Source organism: Hydra vulgaris, chromosome 09 (assembly GCF_038396675.1).
Source record: "Hydra vulgaris chromosome 09, alternate assembly HydraT2T_AEP".
Classification (NCBI taxonomy): domain Eukaryota; kingdom Metazoa; phylum Cnidaria; class Hydrozoa; order Anthoathecata; family Hydridae; genus Hydra; species Hydra vulgaris.
This window is the reverse complement of record NC_088928.1, coordinates 53,407,983-53,434,089: the sequence shown is the minus strand read 5'-3', so window position 1 is coordinate 53,434,089 and position 26,107 is coordinate 53,407,983. Positions and strand designations below refer to the sequence as shown.

Sequence of the window (26,107 nt, the reverse complement as noted above, 5' to 3'; positions counted from 1 at the left end):
TTTGAAGCAACACAGCTTTGAGGCTCCAGGATGAACTGCCTATGAATAGATATCATTCAATAGGATTACATGCAATACCTATAGCCTGCAATAGACCGACAACATCATTGCAGAAGCAAAGCCCATCACACTGACTGTTGAACTTTGTTTGACTTGTTGCTTGATTTGTTGTTGATGTTGAAGTTGGAGAATCTTTGATGTCACTTTCTCTGATCCGTGACTTGTAGGCCATCATCAATCAAGTTCCACTGATTAAGCCTGGATATCAGAAGCTCAGCATTTGATTTCTTAAGTTTGAGATCCCTAATTAAATATTTCACTTCTTTCTGGTTAGCGAAGTTCGGCTTTCTATCCTCTACTTTATCTGCTCAGTCATATTCCATATCTCTAATACCTGCCTCGTTATCTGAATAGCTGCTCTCTCCTGAAGATGGCTGATGGTATTTGAAAAGGTTTGGAACAGACAGATTGGGGCTGTGTAGTACTGGGGCAATGAATGAGCTAATGTCTTTTCTCTCTCTGCTGATAAATATGCCTCCTACACAATATCCTGAATACAGGCAGGTATGAAAGTATTTATTCCTTTCCTTAGTTCTAAGTCAAGTCTCATTGTACTCCATGTTTTTCCCCCTCTTGTGCGATGTCTAATTGTAGTTATCGTTTTTTCCCCTCAGCTGCTATATCTAATTGTAATCATCTTTTTCATAAAAACAACTTTCTTGAGAACAAATGCCTTTTTACTATTGCAAAAAATGTAAAAAAGTTGCTATCTAATGCTAATGATAAGCTCCATTATTTTCAGTTTACTAAATCTTGTATCTTATCTAATAAGTTATGTTCAATAAACTTTTACTTGCTGGAATATGGCTTCTGTGGTTCTAATGTTTAAAAACTCTGGAAAACATTTTAACCTCTCTAACTATTTTCCGATCAATCTTCTCTCCATTATTATCAAGGTCCTTGAGTGTTTGATTAACAAATTTCTAACATCTCATCAATAACCTACTATCTGACAACAAGTATGGTTTTTGATCTTCTTGCTATACGGCTGACTTGCTAACTGCTGTGACTGAAAGATTTATACTGTAAGTAATTATCACAATACTGTCAACATTTTTATATTAATGAATGGCAACCCTTTCACTGAGTCCTTTTCTTTACATTTTCTTGGATTATTGTTCAATTATGACCTCCCATGAATAACCATATATACAGTTGATTGCACAGTTAGTATCTGTCTAGTATCTACAATCTGCATGTGTCTAGCATCTGTCTAGTATTCGCAAAGGTTTCTTCTCTTTATCGTGCTTGCTATTGTTTTTCTTTTTCATGCTTAATTGTCTCAGTATGGAAAACCTGTGTTATATTAAGGCTAGTTCTTCAAATGATGCTCTTTCTCTGTTAGACAAGGTCTAAAAATGCATTGTAAACGTAGTTGGACCTGCTTTATTTGCCAAACTTGAGGTTTTCTCTTATTTTTATATAGTTGCATCTCTTTTTCTTTTCTACAAATACTATCATGGATGCTGCTCAAAGGAGCTATCATTTCTAGTTCCATTAACCAAAACTTATTCTCGCTTGACTCATCATTCAGCAAAATTGCATCTATTTACTGTATCTGTCCCTGCATGCTCCAAAATCCTGTTTTTTCCCTGTATTTTAAACTTTAGAAACTTTTTACCATCTTCACGCTTTTTTGGCTATTATACCAACGTACATTTCAATTTTTTTTGTCAATCGCTTTCTTGCTTTTTAACTGTTTTTCTTGCTTTTTTACTGTTTTGTTTTTTTACAACTTCTTTCTTAATAGTTTTTACTTGCACCTTTGTTGGGTGTGAATAAGATTTAAAAAAAAAAGTTTTATAAAAATTAAAAACATACTAGCAATTTATATATACAGCAAAAAAAATAGATCATCATATTTTATATTAAATGATTTGTGTTTAGTTGGCTAAATCAAATTAACTTTATAAACATATAATAATATTTTTATTTTTCAAACTTTATAAACTTATAAATATGATTTTATAAGTATATTTCTCTCTAGCTTAATGGTCATTTGGAAACTTTCATGTAAGTTATTCCAAAAATGTTTTAAAACAATTTTGTGCAATGCTGAATAACCTGCTAGTAAAGAATAAAAAAAAGTATAATAAATTTAGGAGGAATACAACAAATAAACTTATAAAAACATGATGCCTAATTTTTTTAAGGAAGTTTTAGGAATATAACATAAAGTATTTTATTGCCAATCCTTTTTATATTCATTTTTATTTTACCTCCAAATTGTTTTAGAGACCTCATGGACCATCATTTACATGCAGATATTTGGGAAATTTTACCTGAAAACATTATTTTGGATCGGAAAATTGGTGAAGGAGCATTCGACACTGTATTTATTGGAAAAATCAATGATAAAATTTTTACTCAAAAAAACTTTGCGAACCAAAAATCTAAAACTACTTTGTTTAATATTAAGGAAAATGTTGCAGTAAAGTTTTTAAAAGGTTGTTTTTTTATGTCATATTTAACTCTCTTATAGTCATAACTCAAAAACACAAACCTCTTTAAACAAGGCAGCTTTCCAAAGATCCAGAGAGCTGTTAACTTAAGGCATTACTTAATGTTACCAGCATAAAGTATTACAATGCAGTCATAGGGTTGGGTATATGAACCTTAAACCTCTTGATTAAACAGGTTTAAGGTTCACTTTTTTAAGAAAGTATAAAAAAGTTATATATAGACTAATAAAAAAGGACACATAAAAGGAGCCATGAGAGTTAAATATGTAAAATATGCCAACTGTTAGATATCATAGTAATATGTAAAGTATCTTAAATATATCAACTGTATCATAAACACATTAACTATGTTAATTCTATCTGTTTAACTTTTCTTGCAACTTTTATCTTTATTAATAAAAAAAATGAGCAATTAATAAAATTAAGATATTAATCTACAATGAATTTTTATTTAAAGAAATTCATCTATGTGAAATTCTATATGGGAGGACCAATAATAATTCTACATGTTAGGACCAATAATGATGAGTTTAGTAAAGTTTTTTTTTAGATTTTTAAATATTTAAATGTAGACTTACTACTAAATAAATTATAGCAATATAAAAATTGTTAAAAGTCAAAGCAAGATAAAAAATTGTTAAAAGTCATCGCAAATTTAATTATTTTAACTATTTTCAAACCCATAAAACTAGGTTTCACATACACACACATATACACAAACACACACATGCATCTATTTTGCAATGCTAAGGTTTCAAAGTTTCAAAAAAATTCAAAAAACTGATTTTGTTAAATGTGGTTACTTATTTTTTATTTTTTATTTTTGAAAAACTGCAATTGATTAAAAAATATATATAAATTTAATTCACAAAATGTGATTTATTTATTTTTGAATTTATTTTATTTCTTTAAACCAAAGAGTTTCAAATTTTTTCCTAAATTCAACCTTTTTATATAATAGTACTAATTGAATTTAATTTAATTAGTACTATTATATAAAAATTATAAAAATGTCACTGTCATGTATATAACTTATTGGTTAAGTCCACTGACCCATGGAATAACCTTAATAATTGAGGTTTAAATCTACCAGAGAAAAAAAAATGCTTTTTTATTCATTGCAGTTTTTTAAATACAAAATGTAACAGTTTAAGCAAAAAAGGCATAATTGTTAAAAGAATATTTAAAGTTTTTTTGTATTATAAACAATTTTTTTTTCAAGATCTGTGCTTCCAACAAGGCTGCAAGCAACCACTGTTAGAGTTGGAAGTTACTGGAAGAGAAAAGACAAAGTTTATAGAGCAAGATAACGATTGATAGACAACTTAAAAGGTTGCAAATTATATGAATCAGGAAAGCAAGATGAAGGAAGCAAATTCCAAAGAACTGAAGTTCGAAGAAAAAAATTAGACAAAGAAGAGTTTTTAGAGCACTTTGAAACATTCACAGGAAAAGAATGAGATTTAATTGAATGACGAGTAACACGAGAATGAATTTTAGTAGATGGCACAGGAGGCGCTAGCTATTTAGAGCAGTGCCCATTATAGTATCTATAGAAAAGAGAAAGAGAAGCGTCATTACGACAGTTGGAGGTTGGTTGCAAGAGCAAGTCCAACTGTTTACAAAGCATTTTTGCACCTTGTCTAAAAAAAGATTGGGCATCATTTGAAGATCCACCCCAAGTAAGGCAACAGTATTCCATTCAAGGACAGATTTGAGATTTATAGAGATAAAGAATAGAATTCTGAGTAAGAAAGTGATAAGCACGATAAAGAGATGTAATTGAACAGATGCTAATTTTGCAATTGATTTCAAATATGGAGAGTTAATTCTAGAAGATGATTTATTGAGTACTTTACCATTAATAAATATAGGAAGATCTAGACGATTGCGATAATGATTAGCTGAAAAAAATTGAGTTTTATTTGAGTTAAAGTTCACCAGTGACTATGAGCCTCGTGCTGTATCAGAAGAGAGATCCTTTTCTAGCTTAAATGTCCCCTTTTAGCAATCAGAGAGTTTAGGCTTTTTATCAAACAAGAATAAATGGTACTATCATAACAAACAATGCCACCTTAGATGTGAGAATTTCTGGAAGATCAATAATTTAAATTAAAAAGAGTACAGGGCCAAAGATAGAACCTTGAGGAACCCCTGAAATACAGGATGTGAAGAGGAGTGCTGTCCATTGAGGACAACTTTTATACTACAATTGGTAAGAAAGGATTCAATAATCTTAATGTTACCTGATACACTTTAAGAAGAAAGCTTATAGAGAAAACCAGTATGCCAAACTTTATGAAAAGTTTTATAAATTTCATGAGCAATAGCCTTAACCACTCTTCATCTATCTAATGCACAATAAAACCCATTGGTTATTACTGTTAGCAAATCAGCTGTAAAACAAGACGACTGAAATCCATATTGATGATCAGAAAGTAAGTTATTAAATTCAAGATAAGAGATTAGGTGTTTATTAATTAAATACTCAAAAACTTTGCTTATGATAGGAAGAAGACTAATGAAATGGTAGTTAGAAGAGTCAGATCCTAGATGAGTCAGATCGCAGATGAGTCAGATTGCAGGCTTGAAAACAAGACTATAATAAGTACTTGTTAAATAGTTTTAAAAGCCGAATGAAACAAGAGAACACTTCTGCAAAACTATATACATGATCTTTACATATACTACTTGCAAGCTCAACTTAACTTACAGACATTTATATACAGCATTAAATACATATACTTTTTACATTTTACTCAATTTTAAAAATCTAATGTTAAAAATCTATTTATGTATATATATTATAATATATCTCCATACATCCATTGCTATTCTGGTTTAACTAACTCACTGTTGAATTTATCTATGTAAAATTTGTACATTTTGGTTATTGTTAGTAAATACTCTAAATAAGTGCCCAAGCTTATAAACTTGTCTGCTTTTTTTCCTTAGCTTTGTGCTTGTCTCTTTTATTTTATCAATGCAAGGCATAGCAATAACTCACACCACCATAAAATAACTTTTTTTTACATTTAGTATTATTTTTTTACATATATGTAGCTAATGCATAGACTTATGGGATAAAGTTAAAGTTAGAACTTTGTCTACAAAAACCTAAAACAAATTGAAACAAACAAAAAAAAACTCTCCTAAGGATGATAGACAACTAATGAAAAATTAAGTCTCTATTTTCTGTTGTTCTAATACTGTAATGCAACGTATATTATTACAAAGTAACGTTTTTATTAGGTTTAAGTTTGTTTTTATATAGATAATGCAAACCAATCAGAATTTGACGATTTTCTAGAAAAAATAAAACTTATGAAACAAATTGGATATCATAAAAATATTGTAAACATGATTGGTTGTTCGACAATAACGAAACCATTATGTTTTGTTGTTGAGTTTATGGAGAATGGAGATTTGTTACATTATTTACGAAATAGCCGCAATAAGGTATATATTTTGTATAGCGATTTTTATGACTTTTTTTTTTAATCTCCAAAACTGAATTCTTACCTATTACATATTAACATTTGCTATTTACTCTAAAAATCAATGTTCAAAAGTAGTACTTGTTACATATCGTTACATAGATTAAAAGACCATATTTGTTTTTTATACAAGTAAAATTGACAAGTAAAATTGACAATTTACTTGTTTACATTTTGAAAATAAAATTCAGAAGCTAACCTTGCTTTTCAACTTTGATTTTTTTTACTGCTAATATTTTTTACTTAAAAATTAATTCTGCTTAAAATGTTAGCATATTATAACTTAACAACAAGGAATTCTGCTGTTAAGTTTTACTATTATTCAATTTTAATAATTTTTATTTATTTATAATATTATTTTATAGTATATTTTTTAAAGTATATATTTATAGTATAATTTTTAAAATTTAAATGCTTTCCTTACGAAGCAGCAACTTTTTTGTAATACACATTCAAATTGATGGGCATACAGTTAAGTAATGCTGAATGTTAACGATTTTAAATGTCAGCGATTTTTAATTAAAAATATTGTAAATATGTTATAAAAAACAACTATATAATAATAGTTATTTCTTTATAAGTTAATCTTTTGTTACATATTTAACAATTATATTTTTGCAAATGATAATTGTGTTTTAACGTAATGTGCAAATGTATTTTTTTTTAGCTTACATCTTCAAAAGAGGACGGATAATCATGTATAAGTTTTATGTACACAGATAACTATATTCAAACACTTGAGGTTTTTATTTGGTTTTGCTTTTTATTTGTTTTTCAAAGTAATTTAATGTATTTTCAATCTTTACTTCAGATCTGTCACTTATTCTTAGTTCTTTTTTGAACAAAACTTATTATAAAGTATTGTAATGTAATAAGAAGATCTATTTAGAGGAAATCTTTCTCTGTCAGAACATGTAAATATTATGACCTATTAGCTCAGTTGGTTAAAGCCTTAACATTATTCCAGATGATTAGAACTTAAACATTAGCTCAGTTAGTTAGAACTTGAAAATTAGCTCAGTTGTTTAGAATTTAAAAATTAGCTAAGTAGATTAGAACTTAAACATTAGCTCAGTTGGTTAGAGCTTAAAAAAACGTTGAGCAAAAAATGTTCAAATCTAGAAAAGTAGTTAGATAAAGTTAAAATCTGGTCTTTAAAATCTGGTTTTTAAAATATGTTTTTTAAAGTCTGGTCTTTGACAACTCAGCTTATGATTATTTGTAACTGTTTTAAATAATAGATATTAGACTTTATTAAACAAAAAGTAACTGTATAATCTTTGTGAACATTTGATCAATGTGAACATTTGACATTAATTTTAATTTAATTTAATCAATCTGAACATTTGACAGAATCCTTTTTTAATTAAATGAATAAAAATTTTAATAATACTTCTTGAGTTTGTACTTAAGGTTTTGCAAATAATAAGAAGTTTTTTTTAAAAAAAAAAATCATCTAATAATAGTTAAAACTTTAAATTTTGCCTAAATAACCCCCCCCCTTTACTTATTTCAATAGTTATTTTTCAAGCAGTTTGTTTGTGGTTAGTAAATAATTCATTTAGACTCGTATATATTGTGTGCAAAAGGAGACACTTAATTTTTTAATAATAAAAAACAAACAAAAAATAATCAACTATATATGCTTCATTATTGTCTGTTCCTGAAAATGACTGTTTTCTAAAATGCATATGGTGGGTGGGGTAATGTTGGTCTATGAAGGAATTTGGATCTAATCAACATTTATCAGGTTTTCTGAAGCTTTAGATATAAGTTTTTTTTGTGTGAATGTTATAGTTAAAACAGTTCTCTAAATGGTGATTAAAGCAGTAATGGTGGTTAAAACTCTCTCTAAATTTTAATTATAAGCTTACTAGGAATTTTCTTAAGCTTATTTTTAATTTAAAGTGGTGCATGCATTTAAACTGAAATTTTTATCAAAATCTAACAATTATTCTTAAATTTACAGCATAACTGGGTGGGGTCAATATATAATGCTAGGTTAGTAATCTAATACTTATGCAGCAATAAATACTTTTAAAAAAAAGACTAGTATAAATTAGAAGTCTGGTCTCTAGAAGTTTCTGTAATCATTTTTTTTTGGATTCATGTTACTATGGATGCAATAGTTTTATATTTTCTACTGAATGTAATAGATAATGCAGCAAAGCAGTTTTGAAGAACAGCAAATTAAATTTTTATATATAAACATGAAGCTTTTGTAGGATGATGTATCTCTAATTGACAATAAAACCATTTGGTTAACTTTCAATTGAGCTTTCACTTTCACTTTCACTAAATTCTTCCTTAAATAAAATTTCATTATGCTTAGGCTTTTGAATTGTGATAGTTGAATTGTAAGAATGTTCATTCTTGCTGTTCAACTTCCACAGTTTTTTGCCTTGTTCATAATCATAATTTCAAGTTTTACTTAAAAAGTAGATTTATATATATATATATATATATATATATATATATATATATATATATATATATATATATATATATATATATATATATATATATATATATATATATATATATATATATATATAGCTTATCTTCTTCAATATCTTAAGTAGCTAAAAAATGCTTAGATTACTCTATCCTACAACAAATGAATTTGTTGTGAACAGAGCTTTTTAGTTTTTAGGATTATTATTTTTATCAATACATTTATTGGAACAGCATGTAACATAAAGGCAACACTAATATTTTAAACAGCTTCGCTGGTATTTGTATAACAGACTAATATGCTCCTTAGATTTTAAAATGCTCCTTAGATTAAAAATAAACAAATCCAAATATGCTTTATAGATTTTATATTCAAAAGTACTTAATGTTAAATAAAATTAAATACTATAAGGTTAAATAAAAATTGAAATTATAAAAAGTGTTATATTTGCACACACCCATTACAAATGATTGACTAAGCATTTGATTTGCAGTAGTGTTGTTGAAACAAGTTTGATACTTTGTGCACCTTTTAAATTTAAAGTGAACTTTCAATTCTTTTATATCAAAAAGAAAGAAATATATATTTTTATTATAAATGCATTTGTCATTCTTTAAAATAAATCATTATATCAAAACAATACAACAGTTAAATTAAAAGTTTTGCTTTTATTGGGCTGCAAAGTTATTAAATGTTGCTAAGTTGTCAAATGCTAAGTTAATTGAAAGTAAAATTAGCTCTATTGCTAAGTTTAATGGTATTTGATAGTTTTTAAAATTTGTATTTACTATTATTATTTTTTTAATTAAAAATTTTTTATTTTCAGCCAAATAAAAAAATTTAGATTTTCTTAGAATTAGAATTACCTGTAGTTGCTATTGTTTCTGCACCTGAACTAAGTCAACATATATAACTAACATAATAATAAACTAATTTTCACATGCTTGCTCGATGATAAATGAAAAAAAAAATTTTAATGCTTTTTTACAAATTTTTATTTACATATTTTGTGTTGTTGTTGTAGTTTGTTTTTGTCTGTCATTTTATTATGATTAAAACCCACTCCTAACAAGACTGCATGCATTCACTATTATGATTAAAACCCACTCCTAACATGACTGCAAGCATTTGCTATTATAGTTAGAAGTTAAAATAAAGCAAAGAAAAGATTTTAAGATTAAGAAAATAGTTGACAGAATAATTTAAAAGACTGTAAAAATATGTATATGAATACAGGAGAAAATCCAAATCATCAATGTTTTTTCGAGCATGAAGAAGCAGTTACAATAAAGAATGCAACTTTGCTTAAAGATGAGTCACGTGAGAATGAGTTTTGGTTAATGGGACAAGTGATGAGAGCTTGCACAGCTTGAGCAGCGACCATGGTAGTATTTGTAGACAATAGAAAAAATGCAACTTCCAGAGAATAAAAAAATGGAACCACAGATGTCATTCTTAATCAGGCAGGAAAAAAAATTTACATGAGCACTTATTAAATAGTTTACTGAGTAATGAAAATTTATAATGCTTCCCAATTTTTGTAAAAAGTTGGCAATTTTGATGGAGGGATCAATCCTAATGAATCTACAAATTCTGTTTGTTCATATTATAGTCACAGTGTAAAACTACTTGCAAAAACATTAGTGTAAAACTCTTTAATAAATAAAAATAAAAAAACTAATTTGATAAAATGAAAAGGATTCCTCTTTAACTTTAAGTAAATTATAGTTTTGGATAAATTAATTCACACACCCAATAATTTTATTTAAAGTTTTTTTTTTATTTTTTTACTTTTTTACTTTATATATATATATGTAAATTTTACAAAAATTATACTAATTTTTTACAGACAAAGAAAGGAGAGGAATTTACCTCTGGTTTTATCCCATATGATATTCCTCTAAATAACATTGGATGCATAACTCCGGATGACCTGTTAAGTTTTGCATAGCAAATAGCTTCTGGAATGGTAAAAAAAATTTTAAAAAAGTGTTGAGATTATTAACTAAAGTTTTTAACTTTTAAAAGCTTGAATTAAAAACTATAAAAACTTAAAAGGTAAAAAAAATGCCAAAAAATATAAATTCTCGGTTGGGCTCCGAAAAAATCTATTTAAGAAAGTAATAATAATAATAAACAATTAGGTTTTGATATTTAAAAATTTGCTACACGAATTATTGATGGATTCATATACTGTGCCATCAATGTATAAAATTTATTTCAAATTTTTAATTTAATAATATTTGTGCATACATTTCAATTGTACTAAATGACTTTTTTGATAGCTGTTTAAAGTATTGATAAACTAATGAGGTTTTAAAGACAACTGGAATAGTAATCAGTATGATTTTATTTTAATTTGCGTTTTAATTTGCAATTTGAAAATTTTACTTGCGGACACTGAATAATATTAAATATAATTTTGTAAACAGATATAATATTTTGAAATTAAAATAAAATTTTGTAATTTAAGTTATTAGTAAGTGACTTTTAATTTAGTTTATTATTTTTTTATAGTTTATGGGTTTTTATTCATGGTACGACACAATGTACCATACAAAACTAGTTTTTTAACCACTACCTCTTGCTAACGTCCCCTGCTAACGTTGCTTACCTCTGTGCCATCAAGTAAAATGTTTGTTTTTATGAAATTATTTTTAATAGAAATAAACATTTTGGTAAGATTTGACTTATGGTTAAATTATTTAATGAAGTTATCATTATTGTCAGAGGATGTCCTGGATACATTTCGAAAACAACTAAAAGAGGTTTATGATGTTGAGAGTAATGCAACAGTTTTAAACTGGGAGTGGAATATTTATAGTTGATTGTACATTAATTTAAATAAATCTTTGTATCTTACGCAACCTTAATGCAAATATTACCAAAATGCCATAACGCCATTTATTGGCGCTACAAAACACATATTGCTCTACAAAACTTCACTGAAGTTATTAATTTTTGTCTATAATTGTCTTAATTTTTTCTGATAATTGGTATAGTACTGTCTGACGACAGTACTATACCAATTATCAGAAGTTAATTTATTCCTTAAGTCATATTATGCTGTTCTTTTTTAATTTTTACATGTGCATTATGATCACACGTGGATTGTATTAACTTTTTTTGTCGGGTAGTAATAATTCTACACTGTGTTTTTACGGCACGTTTAAATATCTAATGACGAAATATATTTATAGCATGTTTAGTTTAGTTTATTTTTTAAGATAACATAATCTAAAATAAACTTTGAAATCAATTTGTTTTAAATTTTAACTTGAACATATAACCAACCAGTTGGTTTTTAACGACATAAATTAGTAAAAACCGATTGTTTTACATATTTAAACTTGTTTCTACATATTCGCTTTTTAATGAGCGTTTAATTGGGTGTTGTACTTTAGGAATATCTTTCATTTGTCAAACTCGTGCACCGAGACCTTGCTGCAAGAAATATCTTGGTTGGTGCGACAAAAAATGTTAAAATATCTGATTTTGGTTTATCACGAAAAACAAATAATGAATTAAACTACACGAGCAATAAAAGTCGCCGTTTAACAGTCAAGTGGATGTCTGTTGAAGCCATATTTGACCAAATATTTACAACATACAGCGATGTGTAAGAAAAAATATGTTTGATTTATTTATAACTTTAATGTGTACAAATATGTTAAAGTGTTTTTTTGTTTTTTTTTTAAACCCTAATATATGTTTTAGATGGGCGTATGGTGTCGTTTTGTTTGAAATTGTGACACTGGGTAAGTGTAAATGAATATTTTTAATTTGATTTAATGGCATTTATAATCATTTCATTTATTTTTTATTTTTTTTTTGTACAGGAGGAACACCTTACCCTAGTATGAGTAACCATGAACTTATCGAGCGTTTGAAGTTTGGTTACAGAATGGAACGACCCGAAAATTGTTCTCAACCTTTGTAATTTATCTATTCGTTTTATTTCTTTTATTTCTTTTTTTTTTAATTCTCTTCTTAATTTATTTTGCCTCTATTAAAACATAATTGCGCAATATTAACTTGTACAGTTATTTAATAATGTGTTGTTTTTAATTTAAGCTATTTTTTACTAAGATACGATATCATGTTGCATTGTTGGAATGAAGATCCGTTAAAACGACCTACTTTTACAGAATTACGTGAACAATTTGATAAAATACTATGTCAAGGCGATAGTTATTGCAATTTTGATGTTTACGAAAAAAATGATTATAGTTCACCATCGTTCCACAGTGAAAAGTCTGAAATGTTTGTTAATTCATTGAATAATGGAACCCTCCAAAAACCGACTCAATTGAAACTATTTAAAGAACAAAGTGATGAGCGTTATTCTTGTCAAATTTTAAAAGATGAAATTAATGACGCAGAGATTTAAATTTTTTTTTTTTACTTTTTATTTGAACGCTTGATTAATTTATAGTTACATTATTATTATTATTTTTTTTATTAATTGCATAAATTAAATTTATGTTTTACTTATTTATTTTTTTTATATATTTATACTGTAATTATATTTATTTGATTTGTTTCTTATTTTCTTCTTATAAAAATGAAAAATAAATAGCTACAGGAAAATATATATATCTTATTATACGATTTACTATTTACAATATATTGTGTTTTATTATATAATTTTCAACCTGTAAAGTTGTCAAGTAGAACTTGCCACAGAGGTCCTCTTTCTCGGAATATTTCATCTAAATGAAAGCACACTGTTGTTTCTTTCTCCAAATTGCAAACTTGTTCCTTTTGCAACAATCAATAATAGATAAATAAGTCTATGGTTCATTGTGGGATACGTCAATAGGTAAATGGTGCCAGCCTTTTCCAACTTCAAGATTTACTTATTCCCATCTAATTGGCGCAGGATCCACAAATAAACATCTTTCACAACTTTTAACAACTGATTCAAAGTCCTTTCTACGAAACTCTTTTGGGTATTTCTGTTTCATTAGATAAAAAGTTCAATTGACTCCAAAGTGATGAAGATTATAAAACAACTTCACACCAGGGGGTTCGACATTTGCTGTCATTGCTAATTGGTTTGAATGCAGCCAGTTCTGTGGTACCCTGGTAAAAGTGTCAGCTTTTTTTGCTGCTAACTTTATCAGAAAAAGTTTTACCTGTATACCGAACTTCTTCACAAGGTTTTTAATTAATGACAACCGGTAACGGACAAGAGGTTTTTCATGACCGTGTACTCAAACGGGTTTGTTGCGATAATTAAGTTTCAATAACCGACAACAGTAGCCGAATTAAGCTTTATGGTAATACATTCGAATTACCAATTTTTTAATAGATTAACTCCTTTTATCACGGCTTCTAACTATGCAAGAATAAATTGAGTCGTATCGTCTTGTTTCCTCAGCCATGAACAGCCTTCCCCCAGTCTTCCCCAGCCATGAACAGTTTTCCCCAGCCACTTCTAAAACTATGCCAACAGCTAATCTGCTTGCATTGCCACACAGTTGTACTAAAAGTGTTTTTGACGTTACATGACCTATGTACGGGATCTTCCTTTGTAAATTTTTCCTTTAAACTGCTTACTAATTTTATAACACGTGTATTCACCAAAGAGTCCTATTCATAACTACTCGACATTCTATTCAGATAGCTGAACGAAGAGCGCACCCAGTTTGCTATCGGAAAACTCCTTAAATCCTGCAACTTGACACTATGTTAATATTGACGACAATGTCAAAAATAAATGATTCCGTCCCAGACTCGGCAACTTTGTCAAAAGACAATACCTTTCTTAAGATTTTAGTCATTACTCTGTGTGCCACATTCAAACCAAAACCTAATCTTGTTAAACAGAAACGCTGCCCTTCATATTCCACAACTCAATATATCCATTATGCTTCGTCAACACGAATCTGCAGGTACGCTTTCTTTAAATCAATTATCTCAAGACTTTTTTCCCAACTCTCTCCAGCTGCAAAATTTAGTACTGCAAACATCACCATCTGCAGTATGACTGGATAAAAATTGATTTAACTCATAGTAGTCCATCACCGGACCTACTTTTAATTTGCTTCGTTGAATGACTGCCATAAATTGAATGATGCCGTTATATTTCACTTCAAATGGTTAAAGCTATCGCTGTGTTATTTATTCTCTTATTTCCATTGCGTACTTAGTTTTAACGCCTTCAGAAATATGATAATATAGAATTTTGTTTGTTAAAGTTGTTTTCGTCAGCAATTTCCAAGACACGCTCCAACTGTCACTTTCGAATTCTACTGCGAAATCTCTATCAACTTGCTTTTGAATAGTACCCGAGGCTAATTCATTGATTTTTTCTTGAGAAACTGCAGTAGCGCAAATAATTAGTTGTTCTACATTAAACTTTATGGTTTCGTCATCTCTCCCGACTTGGACACCTCCAAACTGTTGTATTGCGTCCATACCAAGTAGCATTTGATATTTATGAACAATGTCGGCAACCAGGCTTTTCAAACCGACGGTGGTATCATTTATAGAAAAATAAACAACAATCTGGTGCTTTACTTCAATTGACTTCCCATTCTTCATGAGATCCTTCTCGCTTGTTGGGTTGACATTTTTCATGTTTACAATATCAAACTTAAAATTAATTTGGAGCATCCAGTGTCCAAAAATGCTTGTCAGTAGTCAGTGCATTTTTCACTTCATTGTAGTCTTCTTTAATCTCATTACTGAGGCTTGATAAACGACAATCGCCTCTCCAGAAAGAAATAAAGGGAGCACTTCATGCAACTCGCCAACTTTTTGAAGTTTTGCTACCAGTTCCAATTTCTGTATCCATTCTGAAAATTTATTCAAACCATCGTACTACGACACCAAATCCGCAAACTTTATTTTGATGTTCATGGCCAAAATAGCTTCTAATAATAAGTCTATATTTGTTTTTTCTCTCTGTCTTTGTGAATACCTTTACTCAGTATATACACATTTGCAAATACCCCCGAGGATATAACAAACATAAACGTTATATCAATATAATATATGGCGCGCCTACTACGTTCCTTTTGACCCAACACAATAATAGTTTAAATATAATACAATTATTTACGCTAATTACATATATACTTTTTAGAACATTATACTTTGCCGTTGAATAAGTATTACAATTTGTATAAATAAACATTTATACGGATTGTAATACTTATTTAACTACACTGGAGCAAAAAAGAAACATTTTTATCTGATCAACGTGCTACAATTAACAATTTTTTACAAAATGTTTGCTAAGAATATAAAGTAAAAACTGAGAATTAAATAGATGTTTACAAAATTAAAAAAGTATAATTAAATTATATAGAATAGAAAACAAAAAAACAAAAGTGAGAAAAATGTAATAAGTTATAATGATTATTGTCAATAGTTTTTCATTATTTTTTTTAATGTACAGGGTATAATAATATAGTTACATTGTTTTTCAGTTTTCAATCGATTCTATCTTATTGACTTATTTAAAAAAAAAAATATTTATAACAAGATAAATTAAAATCTGTGTATAGTAAACATAGGCGAGTTGCGCTCTCTCTCTTGCGCATTCTCTCTTGCGCACTCGGAATAAACAATACTTAAAGTAAATGAAATAATCAAAACCGCTAAATTTTAAATTTTACCCTTATTTTTAGCATTAATATCTCCTAAAAAACATTGCTTGCACATAGTTTCCTTAAGTGTTTTTGAAAGCCACAAAGGCATTCGTTGGATGTATGCTAGAAATGTTAATTGCTTGCAAGGATCTGGAAAAGAATAAGCTGCCATAAAAGATATTATGCAGTTAATGTGCATTGCTAAATTTTCCATAAAAATTGTAGCCATAGGTTGTATTTTCCATAAAAATCGTAGCCTTATGAAAAACATAAGTTAGTTGGTTTTCTTACATAAGTCCTTGAAGAAGCCTTATTTTGCCAAATTTTTGACAAACAAAATACCCTAGCAATGAAATAAATATACTTAGCAACAGCAACTTTACATCTATTATAATTAGTAATGTTATTAAAATTTTTTTTGATAACATTACTAATTAAAGACATTTTTATAACGGAACTGTACAAGAGTACTTGATAAAAATTTTTTTTTAAGCTTTTATAATGTAACAAAGTACTTAATAAAAAGTTTAAGTAATGAATAGGTTCCAAACTTTGTTTGTGAATGTGGAAGTATCTTCCAAAAAGTGGAAGTATAAAAATCTTAAGTTCTTTGAAAGGGTTAAAAAAATCTTTAAAGTAATTGTCTTTCTAAATGTGGTGAAAGTTCTACTTTTAAACGCGTAGTCACTCTACTTTTACCCTTTCAGATAAAGATTCAGACTTAAATCGCCCCACCATAGTCGCTGACGATGAGAAATGCACAGACTGTGCTGGCCTCATATCGGTAATCAACCAGGTTTGTCAGTTAGTCAGTAGGAAGTAAAGATGTAGACCTTCTATATGGTTTAAATATAACTATAGAAAATTTTAAAGCCTATATAAACATCAATTCAGTGATGCTCAGCAAAAATCTACAAAATAAATGACCTTTGAGCAAGTTGATGAGCGTCTTAACATAAAAGATTCAGCCAAAGTCCAGTTCGGACTTTGGCTGAATCTTTTATGTTAATATATATATATATATATATATATATATATATATATATATATATATATATATATATATATATATATATATATATATATATATATATATATATATATATATATATATATATATATATATATATATCTATATATATGTATGTTAAATTTGATTAAAACAGCTGCGTATAAACTTTTTGTTTTAAATATATTTTGATGTAATTATATATTTACAATCTAAAACTTCATATACGAAAACCACTCAGTACCAATTTTTAAACTTTTTAGATGTAACAGTTATTCTACATGATAACATCTAAATTACAAAGGCCATCACCCTAAACACACAAAGGAAAATATACCTTTTACATCAGCTAAACGGATCATTTGTTTTGTATCTAATCCAATAAAAATGGAAATCAGACTTCAACAACTAAAACAATTTTTAGTTCGATGCAATTACCCAGTAAAAATCATTAATAATAGAATTTTTAAAGCTCGATTACAGGGACCAGCACCTCAAAAAAGAGAAAAGAACAAAATTATACCTTTTGTATCTACAAATTTTGAAAATATTAATTTTGAAAATTTGTTAACTACTCTACATGGTATTTTGAAACTATCTGTTTTAGACAATAAATTAAAATCAGTTAAAAACACTTCTATTGTACTACCACAACGCCAACCAAAAATATTTTTAGACACATTACTACATCAAGATTTAATAAGAAACCAGTTTTTATTAACGATGAATGCAAGATTTTAAAATGCGTATCAAAACGTTGTAAGTAATGTACAGTGTATCTTCAGTTTGTTAACCATTTTACCACTTCATCTGGTAAAGTATGGTATATTAAAACTTCAATATCATGTAATTAAAAAAACATTATTTATGTTCTATCATGTAATGGATGTGATGGAAAAATAACATACATTAGTAAAACTAATAACCTAAGGTTAAGAACTAATCTACACCTCTACACATGCAGAACAGGTATTAGTTCAGATAAATTTGATCAGCATGTTTTCAATTGCCATAAAAATAAACCTTTTTTTAAATTATTTCCAATGTTAAAACTCTCAAATGAGAATTTACTTCTTATTTATGAAGCTCACCTACATAAACAGGGACGTGATACAATGAACATATAAACAGTATCAAGTTTTGCCATATTTTTGTTAATTATAGTTTTGTATATAAACCTTAAATACTTTCTTTTTAAACTTTTTATAGGAATTTCAATATGAAGAGTTTTTATAGTTTTGTAAATCTCATACACAGCTGAAGATTTTATATGAAAGGCCTTCTGTGTTAGAGAAAAAAATTTAAATATTTGTCAAAATTTAATTAATAAATATATTTTACTCATCTTAGTTTGAATAGTTTTTCTGTTGTTACCTGAAGCATTAACTCATATATATATATATATATATATATATATATATATATATATATATATATATATATATATATATATATATATATATATATATATATATATATATATATATATATATATATCAGAGGCGGACTGAGTCTTGAAATCGGCCCGGGAATTTTACATTTTTTCCGGCGCACATCAAAGAAAAAGAAAGTATAGAAACGGGGTGAAAATTGATAAATCCTGAGAAAATTATAATTTTCAGCTCCTCTCTTTCTTTTCTTGCTTCACTCATTTTAAAATTTTTGACCAACCTAATTTCGGTTGGCCCACCGGCCCATATTTATACCGACCCACCGGCCCAAATTCATACTGATATATATATATATATATATATATATATATATATATATATATATATATATATATATATATATATATATATATATATATATATGTATATATATATATATATATATATATGTATATATATATATATATATATAAACATTTATATATGAAGAGCTTATTTTCAAAACGCGGTATGAGCAATTTTATTTTTATGCGCCAACTTAAATTAAAAAATTTAGTTAACATGAAAAACAACACATTATGGGTTAATTATTATTTTTAATTAAAGCGGCACATAAAGTCGAAATTGCTTATACCGCGTTTTGAAAATAAGCTCTTTATATATAAATGTTTATATATATATATATATATATATATATATATATATATATATATATATATATATATATATATATATATATATATATATATATATATATATACAGTATTGGACAAAACATTTGCAACCAACATCGAACAATGCTAAAAAGCGTTCCTAATTTTACATGTCTTAAAAACGAAACGCACTATACTACCACAGCAAACAGTTCAGAAGTCTGGAGTCATAGCATGCCATGACATGAGCAATCACCTGACTGGTGACAGCACACAGGCAGAGTTTCGTTGACAAGTGCCATTTTGAAGCATCGAAAAGAAGCATCCAGAATCTTCCAGAACAGGTTCACACAGGTTCATTTTACTATATAAGAGACATTTAAATCGACATGTAATTCAGTCAGTATATGGAAGTCAATCAGTCAGTATTTTCAAGACAGTTTATCGAAGTGAGTTTTACCAAAGTGTTTTATCAAAGAACATCAATACAACAAGTGAAATACAACAAGTGTTTCATTACATCAATACAGTCCACATCTAACCAAGACGTTGTGTTCCACAGAGCATTATTATATCATCACAAATTAAATGTAACACGGTAAGCCTTGAGAAGCGTGATTATTTATTTTTATTATTTTTATGACTTCAAATGCAAAAATGGCTCCCGACAGTCTTGGATTGGAACTAAGAAAGAAAACTATTGGCCATTACGTAAGTGGAATGTCACAAAAAAGTATTTGTGGTAAACATCGTGTGAAAAAATGGACCGTATCAAGACTATGTTCCAAATATCGTTCTACGGAAAAGTTGGTAGCAGATAACAAAGTTGGAAGACCGCGTTCCACCACTTCTAGAGAGGATTCTATGATCATCAGATCGGTCAAGAAGGATCCCCGGATATCATCAGTCGAGGTACAAAAGCAATTAATGCTACCTCTATCGGACCGAACAATCAGACAACGTGCTGTTGAAGCCGGATTGTTTTCTCGACGCCCTGCAAAGGAACCGCTGATTTCACTAAAAAAACAGAAGAAAAGACTCCTGTTTGCTACATCTCATATTGACTTGAATGTGCAGAAACGGCGAACTGACCTGTTCAGTGATGAATCGAAGTTCAACATCGTTGGAAGGGATGGCATTTGCCGTGTACGTCGACCGGCCAGATAACGCCTCGATTTACGTTGCTGCCATAAGACCGTAAGGCATGGTGGAGGCAATGTAATGGTCTGGGGTTGTTTTTCTGCTAACGGTCTAGGTCCAATACATCAAATTGATGGAATAATGGACCGTTTCATGTAAAAAAATATCCTGAAAGATGTTATGTTACCTCATGCTGAATGGAATATGCCAATAAAATGGGTTTTTCAGCAAGACAACGATCCGAAACACACTGCAAAAGTAGTCAAGCAGTGGTTTCAAGACAACCACCTATCGGTGATGGATTGGCTGCCTCAATCTCCGGATCTCAACCCTATCGAGAACCTGAGGTAGATCGTCGACCGCAGAATTAATCGTGAAGGTGTTCGTAATAAGGATCAACTGTTAATTAACAAATTCAAAAGGCCTGGGCAGTGATTCCACAAAGTTTCATTGATCACCTGATCGAATCTATGCCTCGAAAATGCAAGGCTGTGATTGGCAACAAAGGATTCACCACGAAATATTGATAGCGAAATACAGCTTGGTCAACATTTTGTCGAGTTGCACTTGTTTTGTCCAGAAGGAAATCATCTTTTTTTAATACTTTTGATTAATTTATTAACTTTTGTGTACAAATAATGAACTTTGTGATGAATAAAACTTGAAGAACTTTGTCTCTAAACAATTACTTAGTTATTTCTCTAAATTGAAAAAATGCAGCACTTTTATATAAAGAAACTAAATTAGCGTTATTTGGTTGCACTCGTTTTGTCCGATACTGTATATATTAGGGATATACTTTTAGACGGGACTTTATGACACTGTATGTCTCTAATTAATACTAAAGTACCATAATAACTGTTTGGAACTTTTTTGTGTGTGTGCGTTTGGAAGGTAACTACTATTTGTGTTGATGCTTTAAATTTTTAATTTAAACTTCTTTTCAAGGTTTTAGGGCGTTTTTTAACAATTGGCGCTAATAGAATCCATCAACTAAGGTGAGATAAAAGTTCCTGCAGAAAAAATCAAAAAAAAAAGAAAAGGTTTTTGAAAATGATAAGCTAGAAATGCAATAATATTGGTGAGAAAAATTAAGTTGCATTTTGTGGAGCTGTGAGTCTTGTCTTCCAAAAAAAAAAAAAAATTTTACCTTGTTTACAAAATTTTTATTTTTATTTCAAGGTCAGGCTTGCTCGTGTTTTTATTTTTATTTTGTTTTTTTTTAATCTAGTTTTTTCTATTATTATTATTATTATTAGTATTCTTTTATAATTATTAGCAATACTATTTGTAATATTAGTATGAGTACTAGGGTTATGACTTTTTTCAACCCCATGCTCCTGTATTGTAGTCTGATGAAATTTTACCTAAAAAGCACGAAATGAACTATTATTTGAATATCTTTTAAAAAAAATTAACCCCGCCAACCAAAAATCGATTTTTAACTACGCAAACCGGTTATTATAGTTGTCATCATTGAAATTTATTTAGTTCAGTTAAATATTTTAATAAGTATATATTTTTTTTTAAACAAAAAATCTTTGAGACACTTTTTGTGATGCACATACATTCACTGAAAAATATATACTCATTAAAATATTTAACTGAATTTAAATAAATTTCAATGATGACAATATTAAAAACCGGTTTGCGTAGTTAAAAATTGATTTTTCAATGGTGGGGTGAACTTTTTTTAAAAGATATGCAAATAATAGTTCATTTCGTGCTTTTAAGGTAAAAGTTCAGTAAAAGTTCAAAACTACAGTACAGGAGTATGGAGTTGAAAATAGTCATAACTCTAATGAATATATTTTAACATTAAAAATATATACTGAATTTTTTAATTTACTTAAGTTATTTTCATATAATTTGGAAAAGTCCGCTTTTATGGACTATTTTCTGTAAAGCAGATTTTCATTTTTATTAACATAAAAAAGGGGTTAACATAAAAAGAACAAAAAATGACAAGAAGAGGGTAGGGGTCATCAGAAAAGTGCGGCCATGGCGCAGTGGTTAAAGCGCTTGTTTTGAAGCAGGAGATCCAAGTTCGAAACAAACTCTGGACATATATTCGCGTCACGGTAGGGAAAGAGGCGTGAACATCCTAGTTAAATGCACTTCCGCGGTGCTCTGTGACAAATCCGTTAGGTTTTCTTGGGGCACCTAAATAACAAAGTTAAAAAAAAAATTTAAAAAAAAAAAAGGTGTCATCTTAAAAAATATATTACAATTAATTGTATAACTGTACGTGACGGACTTGTTCGCCCAACTATTAAAGTAGAACAATTTAAGGTATTGCGCGTCATCACCCAACTTGCTGAACATGGATCTGCTGCCTACAATAAGTGGCAAATTGAAGCGTATAGGGTGCGAGTAAAACTTTAGTTATTAAAAATCCATTTTACTATACTAGACCTAAATATAACTTTTTAGCCTCTAAACTTATTCACTAATAATTATTTAACTACTTTATAAAGAGCCTCAAATTGTTGGATGTCAAGCTCAAAAAGATAGTCTACTATTTTAGCAGAAGTGCTTTATATACTTGGTTGATGCCAAAACGGAGAAAATTGTTTGAATGAAAGAGACACGTCCACTCGGTTCCAGTCAAGTTGATGCTAGCTCAAAACGATCTTCATTTAAGTCAAGTGGATGATCCATTTTGTACAGCAATTATAAGTAATGTGGAAGATGTTCTCTCTTTTTTAGGACCCAAGGATGTGCGCTTTATAAGTCAAGACAATAAAGCTGGGATCCCAATTGGATTCTCCGCTGCGAACAAACAAGCTTCTATGTTAATGAAAACGAAATGTCAATTTCTCTTCCTGATCATGATTGGGTCATCACTGTAAAGCATAACTTCATTCCGTCTCTTTGGCAATGAAAAGGCATTGGAATCAAACCAGATGGGGGCTGGAAAATCTGACGCAGTTTCCTATTTCGGTCCCACTTAAGTTGCAGTTCGATCAGGAAAGCATTCATCATCAACAGCGTATGCTCACGGAATGGACTTTGAACAACTTTTCCCATAGTTCATTTTCATTATAAATGACCCTTTGACTAAGTTGGTCAAGCCAGTGGTTGTCTTCAGTCTTGATTAACGGGATTGATTTTCCCTCATGATCATTATAGAACTCATCTAGGCTCTCAATGAATTCAAATTCATTTTTAGTATCAGTTATTTATCAAAATAAAATATTTATAGAAAGACTTAAGGAATTAGTTATCTGATTTGCGACTTATATTTAAGGTAGGACAGTGGATCATCTGGGGAAACAGAACTATGATTTCGCTGGAAAGATCTGTACCTTCATCTTTTCAGGTCTGACGATTGATCAGTTTTCAACGGTGGTTAAGTATATCAATCTAGACGGTAAGACGGAGCTCGATACTCGTCATCTCTCATCGAGGGATCAGGAATGGTTTGCTTTTTATGTGCGCACCAGCCAATGTTTCATATTTATTTCTTTGATAAGAAGCTCTTATTTCCATGTTATTCTTGGTCAATTTCAATTGAGCAAGAATAAGATGGCAAGAATAAAATGGCTGATTGGAATTTTTTATTTTAATCAGCAAATCAGAAGATGGCTTGAAAACTGTAGCCGTTTTAGACGGCACAAGCAAAAATCGTTTTTCTTCTGTATTTTTTCTTATAGCCTCCAATATTCAGAGCACCATTCCACGATCATTGAAATCAATCAGACTTTCTCATTACGATCCGTTTTGTCCCTCTATGCAATCAAGTTTGTCTCAGAGAATCTGTGAGCATTGTAACTTGTACTTTGCCTACAGGAACAAACAACTGAAACAAACGTTTGTTCTAGGAAAAATAGATTTTGTTTTAAAAAATGGCTATAGGAAAAATAAATAACCAATGACAAAAGGATGAGGGGGTCAAAATTATATAAAAAATGGTGATGCACTTTATGGACGGTGCTTGTAAATTCAATATATAAATACAATAAATAAAATAAACGAGTATATAAATATATTCAGCAAGATTTTTTGAAAAGAAATGACGAGAGTTGTATGTAGCAATAGCTTAAAGAAGTTTTTTAGAATAGTTTTTGACATTTGGATACCTTGTAAGCGTTTTCCCAAAACTGACTAAAATTATGATGAACCCATTTAGTCACTTGTTTGCTCCAATAGCCTAGCCCTTTATCTAATTTAATTTTAATTTTAAAATTTAATTTTGTTTAAAACTTGTTTAATTTAAATTAATTTAAATTTAATTTAAAACCACGTTTACTTTTTAAGTTTTTTGTTTGTTTGTTTCTTTGTTTCCATTATTGTTAGTTAGGTTATGTTATGTATTGCATTTGCCGTATTCAAAGCTAAGTCACAGTCAAAGTTAAAGTAAAGTTTGTTTATTTTATTTTAAAAAAGAAAATCATTCAAATTCTTTTTACATTTATCAATAAAATAAATTTTGTTGGTAAACGTTAATAATAGTCGTTTTCCAAGTGCAATATGCGGAAGATGTCAAATTAGTTTTATAAAAATAGAAAAAGGAATTATAATTATAATTATAATTTTTTGAAAACCATTTGATTTTTATAACTACAAAGAAACTGTTCTTACTAGAAACAGTCTTGCGGATGTGTTATATACCTTATAGCTAGGTGTAGTTTAACATCTGGATCAAATATAGAAAGAAGAGAAAAAAAAAACCAAAACATAACTCAGAAGTTGTTCCATCTCCTGGACCAATTAAAGTTTGTTAAAGAATTTAGATGCTTTTGGACCAAGACCAGAACACGCATCTGTTGTATTGCAGAAAGAAGAAAAAACCTATTGAAGCAACTAGATAGAGGTAAAAATATTATTGAGATGCAACGTGCAGAACTTTATAAACTGTACAAAGTCCAAGTATTTCTTCTAAAGTTTTGTTTACTAATTGACTGATTCCTACAAGTCAAAAGATTAAATTAAAAAATGCATGTGATCTCAGTAACACACAAGAAACTAAAGCTTTAAGAATTTCTAAAAGCTGGAAAGGTCGTAAATCATTTGAAAAAAATTCAAAAAAAATAAAATATTGAAGATGACACTGTTTTTAATGCATACTTTGATGTAAGGTTTATTAAGATTGATGACGACGAAAAAGTAATGGCTTACTGTAAAAATATTTTAGGGCGGGTGGAATATGTTGTTGAATGAAGAAATATTTCAAATAAGTACATTTTAAAAGTTGGTATTTATGAAGAAACTGAATTTACAATAAAATTTCTAATATCATACAACTGTCAGGTCAGGTTATCCTGCTACTGGTAATATGTAACTCAGCACAACCTGCTTCATGTCCTGCTGCCTTATAGGATAAACTTTTTTATCAAGAACTAAGAGAAGCCAACTCCGACTAAAAACACCTCCTATCTTGGAGATCTTGATTGAGTAAACGCTAAAGATGATGCCTCTTTAGAATACTCATCTTAGGCAAGTGTTAAACGCATCCGGGTACTATTTTGTAAAAGGCCTCCTAGGCAAATACTTAAGGGGTAAACAGATTCTATCTGTTAACCAGCCTTGCACCTCTTCTTTATCTATTAAGCTGGCGTGGATGTATTTATAGTACATGGTTTCCAGTTTAAGATTTCGAATGCTAGATCTTCTTGATTCAAGAAATGGGTTTTGCTTATATTAAATAGTATACTGAGTACTATCTGTGCTTTTATTTAAATTCTTTAACAAGTTGAAAACTTCATCATTTTTTTTGTTTTATATTGCTCGAATCATCTTTTATCTTTTTTTAACTTTTTAACTTTTTTTTATTTATTTCGCCGTTATAGAATGTTGCTATTGTATATCCATATATCAAAGTTAATGACTTAAGCAA

General features: G+C 28.9%; 2 protein-coding genes across 2 annotated transcripts; both read left to right on the top strand.

Moving 5' to 3' along the window:
* The first annotated feature begins 531 nt into the window (after positions 1–531).
* Positions 532–6,762, top strand: LOC136085576 (fibroblast growth factor receptor 1-like). Its single transcript, XM_065806897.1, has 5 exons — positions 532–564; positions 2,048–2,073; positions 2,296–2,507; positions 5,797–5,981; positions 6,687–6,762. The coding sequence occupies exons 1-5, from the start codon at positions 532–534 to the stop codon at positions 6,711–6,713; spliced, it is 483 nt and encodes a 160-aa protein (XP_065662969.1). The 3' UTR covers positions 6,714–6,762.
* A 3,546-nt stretch (positions 6,763–10,308) lies between these two features.
* LOC136084863 (proto-oncogene tyrosine-protein kinase receptor Ret-like) lies at positions 10,309–12,899 on the top strand. The gene is made up of 5 exons (XM_065806050.1): positions 10,309–10,443; positions 11,879–12,093; positions 12,192–12,232; positions 12,314–12,410; positions 12,564–12,899. The coding sequence occupies exons 1-5, from the start codon at positions 10,441–10,443 to the stop codon at positions 12,862–12,864; spliced, it is 657 nt and encodes a 218-aa protein (XP_065662122.1). The 5' UTR covers positions 10,309–10,440; the 3' UTR covers positions 12,865–12,899.
* The last annotated feature ends 13,208 nt before the right edge of the window (positions 12,900–26,107 follow it).